Source organism: Simochromis diagramma, unplaced genomic scaffold (genome assembly GCF_900408965.1).
Source record: "Simochromis diagramma unplaced genomic scaffold, fSimDia1.1 OVJJ01000816.1, whole genome shotgun sequence".
NCBI lineage: Eukaryota > Metazoa > Chordata > Actinopteri > Cichliformes > Cichlidae > Simochromis > Simochromis diagramma.
In genome coordinates, this window is record NW_024386908.1 from 5170563 (window position 1) to 5184498 (window position 13936).

Sequence of the window (13936 nt, forward strand, 5' to 3'; positions counted from 1 at the left end):
CTGGATGGATTTGAGATGACCGTTGGAGTGTTTGAGGCACTAAATAATTAATTCTAGTAAAACTTACTGCATGAGACTTCACAGGACTTCATTATATTCAACTTTATTGTATGGTTCAGAATGATGTTTGTACAACAACAATAAAAACTTTGGCAGTTATTGTGAGGTGTGTGAAGGAAAATCTTTATTAACTTTAACTCTAAAATCTTCTGTGGACATATTGAATAGCTTGAGTGCATAACAAAAATGGTCAACCAGCAGTACCATGAAACTGGAATTAAAATGATCCCATTAGTTTTTTTTGTAATATTCTTTAAATCCAGTCTTTGCACTATTTACCTTAGAAAACAGTTTACAAAGAGTATGCTTCTAAAACTAAGGGAAGAAACAAACACTGTTCCAGGCACTGCTTATATTTTCATATACATGTAACATGGTCAACTCTTTTATCAAGTGTACAACCATGACATCAAAATAAGCCTTTAAAATAAATAGTTTCTCTGCAGAGGATGTCCATTCTTGCTTGCAACACTGTCCCACTTTGCTCACTCTGGGGGCTTCTTCTTGGCTTCCACATCTTTCTTAAAAGCTTCGATTTTCTTGGCTATGTTGGGCACCTAGAGGGGAAAGATACAAATTACAACTACCAGTAATAAAGTCTGAGAAATGTATAGGTTGTGGTTTGTTAGAGGCACCAAACTAAAACTAATGTAGTGTAAATTAACTGACCTAAAGTACATTTTTCATAAAAAAAAAAAAAAATACAACATTCAGATTTTTGCTGTAAGCTTCAAACTTAAATATCTATTGTAGCCATCTTACAAAGGTGGGAGATAATAGATACAGCCAGGACTGCAGAAAGTGGCACTGAACATGCAGTTGCAAGAAAATATTTGAACCCTTTGGAACAACAAAGATTACTCAGAAAATGTGTTACGATCATCTCAAGTCATAACTTTTACAGCACCTTAGTCATTTTGATCAATTGAGGTTGTTTAAAATGTACTATAGAAATTGAACTTGACAGATTGTAGATGTAAATAAAGACATTCAAAGTCTGGTTACAGACGATTAAATACGGACCATTTAAAACAAGGAATGGTAATGATGGAAATCTTTGAAATATTGCACAACTTGCACTGCACACCAACGCACTGAAGGGAACAACATGGTTTAAAGCTGCTTTTAGGGAACAATAAATTTAAAATTGTATCAAGAAAATTCAGGGAAAAAAAAAAAAAGTGTAGAGACAATAACCCAAATCCCACAAGTAAACCAACCAGAGTCCAGATCATAATCCAACTGAGATGTTCTGGTTGTTCAAAAAAGACATTCAAGAAACACAGAGAATGCAAAAACTTGAAATGTGCACATATACTGTGTTTGTGTTTTAATAGCTCAGTCAGGATGCGTTTCTATACATAGATAAAGGCAACGACCTTACAAAACTGCAGTTTCACACATCAGTCACTGAAGGAATAAAAGGCTCCAGCCAGCATCTATTCACACCAGATACGTTTTGGTTTGGGGTTCGGGGTTAGTGGAGCCCATGGGTTAAAGTGACATCTTCACTAAATCATTGAAAAAAAAAAAAAAAAAAAAAAATGGTTTGCAAGTCACAAAACACACTTACTTCATAGTTCTGAGCGAGATACATCCCCACAACATTTCCCAAGGTGAAGCCAGCCTGGAAGAAAAACAAAGTTCATTAAAACCCTTTAAACTAGTGTGAAAAAAAAAACAACAACAATTTCACAGGATTCCACAACGTTCTGTGAAAAACTAAGCACACCCCATTCAATAGCCCGTAGAACCAAACAATAACTTGAAGAACTTGTATTCTGTATGACTTTATCAGTCTGTCACATCGCTGTAGAGGAATTTTAGCCCACTCCTCGTCACAGCGTTGCTTCACTTTATTGAGGTTTGCTGACAATCGTTTGTTCACAGCTCTCTTAAGGTACCATCACCTCATTTTAATCAGGCTAGACTTTAACTGGGCCATTTCATCACATTGAGTAATTCTGTTGTAGATTCGCTACTGTAATCGGGATCATTGCCTTGTTAAATAACACAATTTTGGCCGAGGATGAGATGTCGGAACGATGGCCTCACCCTTCACTATAGACTACTTTAGAGAGGAGTTCACGTACTCAATGACTTCACGCTTCCAGGTACTGTGGCTGCAAAACAAGCCCAGATCATCAGCCCTCCCCTGAGTAATTCCAGTTTCTCTAAGCACTGCACGGTCTGACCTTGGGTGATTTTGCTGGATGATTGTGGCATTGTGAATGCTCCAGACCAGAAATCTGCCAAACTTCAACTTCAAAGTTTACACTACAGTGTTTACACTTCTTGATGATAAATTAATAATAATAATAATAATAATAATAATAATAATAATAATAATAATAATAATAATAATTTTTATTTATTTATGAGGGCCTTTCAAGTCACCCAAGGACACTTTACAATAGGATAAGATTAAATTAATAAAGTGGATTTGATTAGCAGCAACTGACTGGTACTTGCACTGACAACTACCATGGAAGCAGTGAAGATTTTTCAGGACTCTGTGTATATAAGTAAGTTTATGTTATGATTATTTAGCACAGTGACTTTTATTCCTAATCATGAAACTCACTTTCAATTTCAAACCAAACTAGCAGCACTAGCTGCACGGTTAGCATAATGCTAACATTTTTAACTCGGCTACCTTCGCAACAGACGTCAACTTTTAAAGGAAAATAATACAAATATAAAACTTACCAGGAACTGCAGCATGATGAAATACTGAAGACACTAAAGGTAAGCAAACTAACTCAATGGTACAAAAGCATGCAGGCAGGTCAAAGTTAGAAGGAGGGAAGTAGCCGAGTTTCTTGGCGAATGAAGCTAGCTTTTTATCAACAAAACGTCTACGCATGCGCAAGACAACTAATTGTGGCGTCATTTTCAGCGTCTATATGATGTAGTCTTTTCCTTATCCTGAGCCATACGTTTTCGAACATTGGAGAACTACAACTCCCAGCACCCCACAAAATCTCTCAGCCGTCTGGTGGGTGTTGTTGCAATGGTGGTGTCGGAGGGACATTGAATGACTTTGGCTCCATCACGGAAGAAATACGGGTTTATTAGGTTAATTCAGCATTCACGAGCATGGAGGCTCTTATACCCGTCATAAACAAGCTCCAGGATGTGTTCAACACAGTAGGGGCGGATATTATCCAGCTGCCGCAGATTGCAGTAGTGGGGACTCAGGTAAAAGGCTGACTGGGTGCATTTTGCTCAGCAGGCTGTCATGCTAGCCAGATAACCTTGTTTTAATGGTATACATGTATGTAGGAGGACTAAGAGAGTAGCATTTACTGCACCGTGATACCGATTCGCATATCAAAATGACGCAAAGGCCGTGTCTGGGAGTTCTGCTAAATTGTCACTTCTTCTTTTTGACAGCTAATAAACAGATACGCAGAGTCTGACCTGACGAGAGCAATTAAGTCTATTTTGATCACTATTAATTATCTCCACATCCTCATCTAGCTTCTGTAGACTAAAACTAGGACATAGCCCGAGGAAGAGGTAGAGGTAGTTTGCTAAAAAAATATTTTAAACCCCTGGTTCCATATGTGTTTGAAATTCGTAAATCTTACCCATCACAAATAACTAAAAAAAGACACCTAAGCTATCAAAGAATGAACTAAAAGTAAACATTCTTACCGATTATAAGCTGCTACTACATACAAGCTTGCGCTAAAACAGGAAGTTCCAAATAACAAGGTTGTATGTACAGGTAGACTGGATGAACCAAATTTCCTGGTTAAATGCTCCATTTCCTGCTGCCTCACTGACCTGATATTCAAATCTTTTGTTTGCAAGGTGCAGCCAGTCAGGAGATTGGCCTTAAAGAGAGGGGAGCTAAAACGGCTTGTTTCAGACAGTAGATGAACTGAAGAGCTACATTAAGGCCCTGTATAGGCTAAATAAGGATAAATTGTGAATGATGTAAAGCTGTAAAGCTACCAAGAATTTAAAAATGGGGTTGGAAAAGGGCATAATAGGTCCCCTTTAAACAATAAAACTGAACTATAACTCTCTGGTGCTTTAACTCATATCTTTTTTTTGATGCACTTCTGCCTGCAGAGTAGTGGAAAGAGCTCTGTGTTGGAGAGCCTGGTGGGCAGGGACTTGCTGCCCCGTGGGACTGGCATTGTAACCAGGAGACCTCTAATCCTCCAGCTAGTCCACGTGGATCCCGGAGACACAAGGAAACATGATGAAGGTGGTATGTACTATGAACTGTAATAACCCTTTTTAGTCTTTAAACTTTTTTTCTTTTTTTTAATACAACACACACACACACACACACACACACACACACACACACACACACACAAGGGGGAACGCAAACACATCCTTGTAATCTTTAGTATCCTGTGTGAAAGATTCCCTGCCCCAGTTTTAAAATCCTGTCTCTATCACTGTCTTTCAAACAACTTGCAGATGTCATGGTGTGAAAAGCACTGTACTTCAAGGAGGTGCATTGTACAGGTGTCTTAATGTTTAGTAACCTACATCACCTTCTTAGCTCTACCCCCTCCTCCTCCTCAAAAGCACTACCTGTGATTCCAGCTGCTTTTATTCACCACACCAGTAAATGTCACCAGGCATCAGTCCTCGCATTAACCGCCATCACGCTCAGGCTCCCGCGCAGAGTAGCTTCTCTAATAGCCAGCACCTGTGTCGACCTGCTTTAAGAATGTTTTTATTCTGGTTCACAGGCAGAGACACTGAAGAGTGGGGCAAATTTCTACACACTAAAAATAAGGTATGTGTTATTGTGATACTAAAAAGAATTCAGTCTGCTGAGCCATACTTGTTGTGATATTGTTGTTGTGGTTTTTCTTTACAGATCTACACAGATTTTGATGAAATCAGGCAAGAAATTGAGAATGAAACCGAGCGAATATCTGGGAATAATAAGGTGAGACGAGGGTTGAACATTTTCTAAAGCCCGTGGGGTCATTGAGGATAAAATCGTTATAGGATATTTCTTCCTTATTTTGCTTGTCAGAAACCCAACTTTAAACTGTGGGCCACCTACAGTCAAACTAGGAGTTAGAATAGAACAGAATAGAATAAACCTTTGTTATCCCACAGATGAGAAATTTGGGTGTTACACAGCTCTTATAGCAGCGGGAAATATAAAAGGAAGACACAAAGTGATCCTATATACATAAGCAACTGAAGTTTGTATATACAGGTAACAATGTATAGAAAAAAATTGTATGGAGATATGAATAAAATGTACTGTACAAGATAACCAAAAGGATGTTAAACTGTGTTATAGAGTCTGACAGCTGCTGGTAAGAATGACCTGCGGTAGCGCTCCTTCCTACACTGTGGGTGTAAAAGTCTACTGTTGAACGAGCTGCTCAGTGCTCGTACGGTCTCATGCAGGGGGTGGGAGGTGTTGTCCATGATGGATTATAGCTTAGACAAGATCCTCTACTCCCCAACCTGCTCGATGGACTCCAGCGGACAGTCCAGGACAGAGCTGGCCCTCCTGATCAGTTTGTTGAGTTTCCCCCTGTCCCTCTCTGCCATTCCATCACCCCAGCAGACCACAGGATAAAAGATAGCAGACGCTACCACAGTGTCGTAAAACATCCTTAGGAGTGTCCTGTTCACCCGAAGGATCTCAGCCACCATAGCAGGTGGAGACGACTTAGACCCTTATTGTAGGGTCTAAGTCGTCATTTGTGTTCGTGGACCAGTCCAGTTTGTTATTGAGGTGAACTTCCAGGTATTTGTACTCCTCCACCGTTTCAATGTCCAAACCCTGGATGTTCACTGGTGGCTTCTTGCTGAAGTCAATCTCCAGCTCCTTTGTCTTGCTGGCGTTGATGCAAAGATAGTTAGCAGGCCGTACATACAGTAATAAAAACAGAGAATTAAAATAATCCAGCTGCAGCACAACTTTTAAACTAAATGCTTTGAAAACGGCAAGTGAAAGTGTAACTCTGGTTTAGGTCAGTGACTCTAGAGGGTCAGTGACCCCCCCAGTTCTAAGTTACTAAGCTATTAAGTCCACTCTCCACTTTCCTTTTTTCTTGTCCCTCTGCAGGGAATCAGCGATGAACCCATTCATCTGAAGATTTTCTCTCCTCATGTCGTTAACCTCACACTGGTTGATCTGCCAGGAATCACTAAGGTAACATTTGCTCCAGCTCCCCAAGACAAGTCTTTGATCATCGTGCACGCCAAGGGAAATTAATTGTACAACACCTCCTTTATTAAAAGTTTTATTCATTAAAGAGCACTAAAATGCCTTAAAAAAAGCTTTACCTTATAAGCCTGGTCAGCGATGTTCATTTCTCCATCTGGTCAATGCTTTTGTGTATTTCATATTTGTAGATGGCTGGGAATTAATGTTTTTCAACCGTGTTCTATGAAAGCCTCAGGGTATCCAGGCTTTGATTCTAGCCTCGTTAGTTGGTCCCCTCTGGTTGGACGTGTTAATTTGACAAAGTTCCTACTTTGTTGTCTGACTCAAAACAACGGGTGCTGTGTCTTTGCTTGTAATTGGAATTGCTCCTTTCAGGTGCCTGTGGGTGATCAGCCTAAGGACATCGAGATTCAGATAAGAGATTTAATCCTGAAGCACATCTCTAACCCCAACTGCATTATCCTGGCCGTCACGGCGGCTAACACAGACATGGCTACCTCGGAGGCCCTCAAGGTGGCCCGGGAAGTCGACCCAGATGGTAAGAAAAACCAAATGGGAGCCATGTTCTAAAACTAGTAAAATAAGGAGTATTTTAAAGGTGTAATCTAGTGGCAGTGGGTTATGGTGCCCTTTGTGAATGACTGTAATTCATCAGGCAGGAGGACATTGGCTGTGGTGACCAAGCTGGACCTGATGGACGCTGGTACCGACGCTATGGATGTACTGATGGGCAGAGTGATCCCTGTCAAACTCGGCATAATCGGAGTAGTCAACAGGTCTCACAAACATCACACAAACCGCTACTCATAATGAGTATGATTTCATATCAGAGATGAATAGCTCAGTGGAGATGTCGAGAGAGGAGTGCCACATCAATTTTTAATGCTCCTAGTAAAGGCTAATGTCAGGATCTATTGTTTGTGTTCCTTTATCACTGTCGTGCCATCAAGGGGGAAGATTTAATAAAAACGTTTCGGTCTTTGTGCACATCAATCACCATTAGACTTCTGGGAAAAATACGAGAAAGTACCGTAAAACAGACTTTTTCTCGTAAATGTCTGGGTTTTTTTTTTTCTTTTTCTTTTTTTTGGTACGTTTGAACTTTTAGGAGCCAGCTGGACATCAACAATAAAAAGTCTGTGGCTGATGCAATTCGTGATGAACACGCTTTCCTGCAGAAGAAATATCCATCACTTGCCAACAGAAATGGAACCAAGTACCTGGCCAGAACCCTAAACAGGTAAAAGTAACGGCACCCTGATGATTTAGACTTTAATGTCTAAATCACACTGAGACGATGATAGAAAGTTGCATTTTCTTTATCGAGCACCATTCAAAAGCTAGTTGGTGAAGTAGAGCCCAGATGATGTATCTGTTGGCTGATATTGGCCTATTGGAGATGATTCTGTTCTCGGGCCTGTGTTTATGCTGTCCTGTATGTGGCCATATGAAAATTAGTTCTAAAAATAAAAACAAGAAGTGTAAATAATGCTTGGGGTAATTTAAAAGTAGCTTTATTACATAGACGGACAGAAGCAGTGGGCTGCTTATATATTACACATGTTACTTCACATGAATGTAGAAAGAAGTAAAGACCAAATTACAAAAGGAAACGCAGATTAAAACGCAAAGACAGTTAAAGTCATTGCAAATTAAAAATGTGTACCTCAAGCACAAAAGTTCCAAGGCTTAAGGTGATACTTAAAACACCCAGAAGACTCCCAGGCTCCAGGGGGAGAGTGTTCCACAGCGTCAGACCCAAAATGGCAAACACACAGTTCTTAGTGTTACATAAGATGCCTTGCAGACCTAAAATTAAACTACTAATATGCAGACAGAGCCTTGTCAGAATCATTTAGGTTATATTACTGGATAATAGTGATGTATTAATGTGTATATCACTTTAATATTGCAGATGGAGATTGTTTTATTTACCTGTGTATTGAAATGTGATTTTAAGAGTATATAGTGTTGTTTACTTTGTGTTACTTAGGCTAGATGAGGCTTTTTGTTTGTTAACACCATTAGTTTGCGTTTGTTTGCAGAATGTGATCATTGTCATATATACTAGAAAATGCCCAAGTAGTGCTTCCTCTGTGAAGATGCTGTCTGCATAGATATGGAGCAGCCCTGGCATTAATTACAGGCATCAGCGCATGTTGCTATTGTCCGTCCTAGAAAAGGTAATGCTCTGCCCTTTGCTGTTGTAATATCAGGCTACTGATGCATCACATTCGAGACTGTCTCCCTGAGCTGAAGACACGGATCAACGTCCTGGCAGCACAGTACCAGTCCCTGCTCAGCAGCTACGGGGAACCTGTGGAGGACCAAAGTGCCACCTTGCTCCAGCTCATCACCAAGTTTGCCACAGAGTACTGCAACACCATCGAGGGCACGGCCAAATACATCGAGACGGCAGAGCTGTGAGTAGTAGTCTCTGTGCCACTCCTCCGACCTGCCACATGGTGACGCTGTTGATCCGGTGCGGGGAGAAATGAGCAAAACAGCTGCATTGGTTTCATCATTTAATATGATCCAAATTGTAAGTTGAGGCACGCACAGCCTCTGCGAGGGAAGAGCTGACAGGAGCGGAGGCCATGGGGTTCACATCACAGCTAATATCCCCCCGCTGCTATTTTTCAGGTGCGGTGGAGCCAGAATTTGTTACATATTCCACGAGACCTTCGGTAGGACGCTGGAGTCTGTGGATCCTCTGGGGGGACTGAGCACCATAGATATCCTAACGGCCATAAGGAACGCCACAGTGAGTCGTCAGCTGTCGCATGATGTCATTAGCATCACTGCAGCTTGTCCTCTCACACCTGCGTTCAGTAGTCTGTTGTAAAACATAATGAAAAACACTTTATCTGTCATACAACTTATCTGTTCAGCACACGTTGCTGACCTGCACTTCCTCCCCTGCCTCCCCGCATTAGGGCCCTCGACCTTCCCTGTTCGTGCCCGAGGTTTCCTTCGAGCTGCTGGTAAAGAAGCAGGTGAAACGCCTGGAGGAACCCAGTCTGCGCTGCGTGGAGCTGGTCCACGAGGAGATGCAGAGGATCATCCAGCACTGCAGCAACTACAGCACACAGGTAGCTAACAGGCCCGGCGTGCACTCAGCTCGCCTTTGCTCACGTGCAATCATTAACGTTCGTGCCGCTTCACCCCGCAGGAGCTGCAGAGATTCCCTAAGCTGCACGAGGCCATCGTAGAAGTGGTCACCTCCCTCCTGAGGAAGAGACTGCCCATCACCAACGAGATGGTACCTTCACTTCTCTTTGCACGTGTGCATTTATCTCCTGCGGTCGGGTTTTAGCGGCAAGTACGACCACTTTAAGCTGTTTTATTCTCGCCGCAGGTTCACAACTTGGTTGCAATCGAGCTGGCCTATATCAACACCAAACACCCGGACTTTGCAGACGCATGTGGGGTCATGAATAACAACATAGAGGTTCGTACTCACGTGGAAACAATAAACACATCAGATATAGAAAATAAAGTGCATGGAAGCAAAATGATGGAGGCAGTATTTGGAAATTAAGAAGCAACTGATTACACTGAACCCCTGTTGGTGATATTTAATTGCATTTTAGTTCAAGTGATATAGAGCAGGATCGGGTGATCCAGCTCTGTTCAAAACTCACTTATTACCCAAATAATTTCATGCACAGGGTTTTGAATACTGGTCACTTGTGTTTTCAATATGACTCTTTGTGAACTTTGGTAAATATGTTTTTCTAATTTAGTCATTTGAGGTTTTCCTTCATGTCTATTAAATTATTTATATTATAAACAGAATAATTAACAGTGCTACATGATGAAATGTGTTTGAAATGAGCAAAGTGGTTTTTTTTTTTTGCTCTAATCTTCTTGCCAGTAAATTATTTTCCATATTTTTTTTTTTTATTTCTAAGAAGTGTCAAAAACCATCAACTGTTCAGACGTGTGTTTTTGTATGTTTCTAGGAGCAAAGGAGAAACAGGATGAGGGAGATGCCCGCTGCAGTTCCCAGGGATAAGGTAAAAGAAAGCGACTGTGTTGTCAAATATAACCGTAGCTCGTGTGTTGTAACATTTGGTCGCAGGCTGCAGAGTCCCAGTATAAAGGAGACTTGTGCGGCGTTAATCACTCGGAGCACTGCTGAATGATGATCCGTGAAGCAAATGCTTCGGATAGTTTCCATCAAGGAATTTTATCCCACATCTCTTCTCTCCTCTTGCCTCAGCTTACGACAGCCAGCCTTCTTTTCTTCTGTCTTTCCACATTTCTTCTCAGTGCTTTCTTTTTCCTTCCTCTCCCCCATTCCTGCTCTCGTATTCATGCTAGTCTGTTGGCAAAGGCCCGGCCGGCCCAACTGCGGTGTCTGGCGAGCCCCCTGCGTCTGGAGCAGAGATGGACGGTGCCAAGGTGGGCACACATGCAGCCTGCTGGCTCTGTGCCTGGCTGGCTGCGGGGCTGCTGGTGGCGATGGATGGATGATGGGTGGATGATGGGCATGGTCTGCTGGCATGCACTCTGATCTTTGTCTGCTAATGGCGTGCTCTTATTTTGCTTTCCCTCAGCCTATGTGGACTTGCACTGACAACTATTGTGTTCCCTGAAGTCTGTTGAACCCAAAGTTTGTCTAACAGAAAAAAAAAAGATTTCTTTCTCTTTCCCTTTCTAACCTCTTAATACTGTATGTGCAGTCTTTTGTTTTTAGATTCCAGACATTTTGAGGTAGAGAATAATCCTACCTCTGCGTACCATCTAATTAATCCTCCTTTCTTTTCTTTTTCTTTTTCTGTAAGCTATGCTAACAGTTCATGTTCCTCAGGGAATAAAGCGTGCTGACTTTGGTGACCCCTTGACTTTTCCTCTTACTTAGTTTGTGACGTGGCTGGGTTCCCCCTTCATCTGAATTGTAGCAGTGTTGAAATTGCTTCACTTTTTCCAAGCATCCCCCTTAGGTGTGCTTTGTTTTTAATCTTAATAAGCATGCTAACCTGCTTTGATAGTGTTGCCATTGATGTCTGAAGTTAACATTTGGCATGGCTTTTGTCATGTTTTCTCTCTAACTTGTGCATTAACAGCACAAAGACATAAACTTTAATTTGATTAATGCGGTCTCTCTTTTTTTAACATGCCTGTTTTGTGTTAGCAGTGCATATGAGTCCTACTTTAACCATCACTTTCTGCAAATGTCATACAGTAATGATATTAAGGGTTCTAGATAGTGGAAAAGCATTTTTATCATTCTTTTTTTTTTTTCCCAGGCCCCACCTGCAGGGATTCAGGGGGAGCAGGACGGCACGGGAAGCTGGAGGGGCATGCTGAAGAAAGGGGAGGAAGCCCCAGGCTCAGGACCCGGAAGCCCACTTAAAGGAGCGGTCAACCTACTAGATGTGGTAAATTAACACTGGCCTTCCAGCGTGGCTCGTATTAAACATGACAGTCTATTGAGGGATTAAAACACTAGCCTTCCCTTCTTTCTTCCCTTTTGCAGCCTGTGCCTGTTGCCAGGAAGCTGTCGTCACGCGAGCAGCGGGACTGTGAGGTCATCGAGCGCCTCATCAAGTCTTACTTCCTCATCGTCCGCAAGAACATCCAGGACAGGTAGGCCCTCCCACCTGCTCCTCTTTTGTTTATTGCCATCAAATCCTACATAAAGAGACCAAAAACCAACACTAAGATAGATCTGCTAACACAGTGTGTGCAGCTGAAGCCTCATTTCTAGTATTCCCCTTGTCTGCTCGAGCGCCATTGTTGTCCAGAAATCAGAATTTAAAATGCATCAGCGAGCCGCTTTGTTGGATCATTTTTATTAGCAACCAGAGGCACTGTACCTTATTTTCACTAAATCTCTCGCATATAATATCTCTGCCTCTTTAAATGCTCAGTAGTGCGCCAAATGAGCAGTAATCTGTTTGTGAATAGTCCAGTAAATGGATTTAAAAAAAAGTCTTGTCTGAGTAAAATTTATACATTCACTTCTAGAAAACTAATGAGCCTTTTAAAAAAAAAAAAATGAAATTATATACAGACATTGGTGATGGGAAATTGCGGCTCCCCCACTATACTGAGGTGATCCGGTGGTTCTGCTGATTTTGTGCATGCTTTGTCCCTAGGAGGGAAAGGTCGCTACAAATCAGTTGTTCTGAGTGATCACTGTCATCCTGTGATGAAACATTTCTAATCTCTGGGATCAGGCTGTAAACGCCCCGTCCACAGGGCACGAGGTGGGGGTCACTGAATGTTTTATGAGGATGAAAATTATGTAAATCATACGCCTTTGCACACACCAAACTTGAGCAGCTGTGAGAATTTTAAGAAAGAAGTGTTTTGCTAATGTTTTTATGTGACGTCTGTATTGGCGGCCTGTTTCTACACATTAATTTCAGTAGACACAGTGGAAATTTGGAAAGCACAGCGACCGACACTACAGGACATGTTGTAAACACCGTCCTTTAAAATGCCTCCCTTTCCTCTTGGGAGCAGAAAGCGCCCTTTAAAGATTAAATCCATCATATTTAGCTCCTGCTTAAACAGCTCAGTCCTCGGACAGGCATGGCCACCTGGCGGTTCAAAGTCGAGCCATCGCCGGGCCATCTTGCCGCCTTGTTCTCAACCATCTGTTCGGTCTGTTTCCTCTTTCTCTCTCTGCGGCAGCGTGCCAAAGGCAGTGATGCACTTCCTGGTCAACCATGTGAAGGACAGCCTCCAGAGCGAGCTCGTTGGCCAGCTGTATAAATCTGGCCTCCTCAACGACCTGCTGACCGAGTCTGAAGACATGGCCCAGCGGCGTAAGGAAGCCGCTGACATGCTACAGGTAACAGGTTCCTACGTTTGAGCAGTGCTCAAGTTTTCTCCAGTGTACAGTCGCTTCAATACTTGTTCACATTTGTCCACAGGCGTTGCAGAGGGCCAGTCAGGTGATAGCAGAGATCAGGGAAACACATCTGTGGTGAAGGAGAGGGGGGGGAAAAAACGCATCCCAGGCTGTTACCTCCTCGTCACACCCAAAGGACCGATGCTCCACGCATTCATCATGTCTGAACTTGAAGTTTTAGATTTGCTACCATGAAAATATTCTGATCTCTGCTTCGGTGTACAGAGCTACTTGAAAGGAGCGAAACTCGTGTTGTTCACTAAAAAAGTGTAGTGTTGTCTGGAGCACATGAAAATGCACTGCCTCTGTTTGCTAACGGTAAAATGTCGCCACCCACGACTCCAGGAGCAACTGAGAGTGCCGCCAAAGGCAGTGCACTTTTCGTTTTCGCCAAAGTGTGGTTAACCAGTATGGAGATGGACATTTGTGCGATGCTGAAATCAAAGTTTTTGAATCCATTTTTTGGCAACTCAGCAAAGCATTTAATATTTTGGCTCCAAGTTATATACTCAAAAAAAGAAAAGAAATGTATTTAAAATATTCAGCTCCTAATTCGCAGCCTTTTCATTTAAGAGTAGCTGTCACATGTCCGAAACCATCAAACCTCCATCATCTTAATCTTTGCACTATTATAACTGCACTGTACTGTAAAGCAAGTCCATTAACCTGACACTGTATTGCCATCAGAGTCTTTATTTATTACTGTGTTATTTAAATGTGTGGATAATTTCCAGAGCACCGTAGCAGGACGTCATTTAATTAAGTTTACATATCGCTGCCTATGTGTAAAGAAAATTCATGGTGCACTGTGGTTCTGTGTGTGGTTCCCAAAAATAAAT

At 42.0% G+C, this 13936-nt stretch overlaps 2 protein-coding genes across 5 annotated transcripts; one reads left to right on the forward strand and one right to left on the reverse strand.

Annotated features, from left to right (window-relative positions):
- Positions 1–87: 87 nt before the first annotated feature.
- On the reverse strand, positions 88–2914 carry stmp1 (short transmembrane mitochondrial protein 1). The gene is made up of 3 exons (XM_040035119.1): positions 2770–2914; positions 1634–1687; positions 88–617 (listed from the first exon to the last, which is right to left on the reverse strand). Exons 1-3 carry the CDS (start codon positions 2782–2784, stop codon positions 546–548), a joined length of 141 nt encoding a protein of 46 aa, XP_039891053.1. The 5' UTR covers positions 2785–2914; the 3' UTR covers positions 88–545.
- A 75-nt stretch (positions 2915–2989) lies between these two features.
- On the forward strand, positions 2990–13931 carry LOC120735629 (dynamin-1-like protein). Of its 4 annotated transcripts, none has more exons than XM_040035104.1 (19): positions 2990–3261; positions 4144–4282; positions 4782–4828; positions 4913–4984; positions 6128–6214; positions 6605–6767; positions 6885–7005; positions 7338–7469; positions 8446–8652; positions 8873–8993; positions 9166–9321; positions 9402–9491; positions 9588–9680; positions 10195–10248; positions 10556–10636; positions 11485–11616; positions 11715–11824; positions 12878–13037; positions 13120–13931. In XM_040035104.1, the coding sequence occupies exons 1-19, from the start codon at positions 3160–3162 to the stop codon at positions 13174–13176; spliced, it is 2124 nt and encodes a 707-aa protein (XP_039891038.1). In that variant the 5' UTR covers positions 2990–3159; the 3' UTR covers positions 13177–13931. The 4 variants fall into 4 exon arrangements, 3 of the variants coding, with proteins under 3 accessions (XP_039891038.1, XP_039891037.1, XP_039891039.1); XM_040035103.1 differs by having other exon boundaries at positions 2991–3261; positions 4144–4285; XM_040035105.1 differs by lacking the exon at positions 10556–10636 and having other exon boundaries at positions 2992–3261; positions 4144–4285.
- Positions 13932–13936: the final 5 nt, after the last annotated feature.

Bases quoted from the DNA above. Each gene is read 5' to 3' on its own strand.
- LOC120735629 (XM_040035103.1), top strand. From the start codon at position 3,160: ATGGAGGCTCTTATACCCGTCATAAACAAGCTCCAGGATGTGTTCAAC. The intron at 4,985-6,127 runs GTGAGACGAGGG...GTCCCTCTGCAG, and splicing joins GAATATCTGGGAATAATAAG to GGAATCAGCGATGAACCCAT. The intron at 8,994-9,165 runs GTGAGTCGTCAG...TCCCCGCATTAG, and splicing joins CGGCCATAAGGAACGCCACA to GGCCCTCGACCTTCCCTGTT.
- stmp1 (XM_040035119.1), bottom strand. The intron at 618-1,633 runs GTAAGTGTGTTT...TTTCCCCTCTAG, and splicing joins ATCTCGCTCAGAACTATGAA to GTGCCCAACATAGCCAAGAA.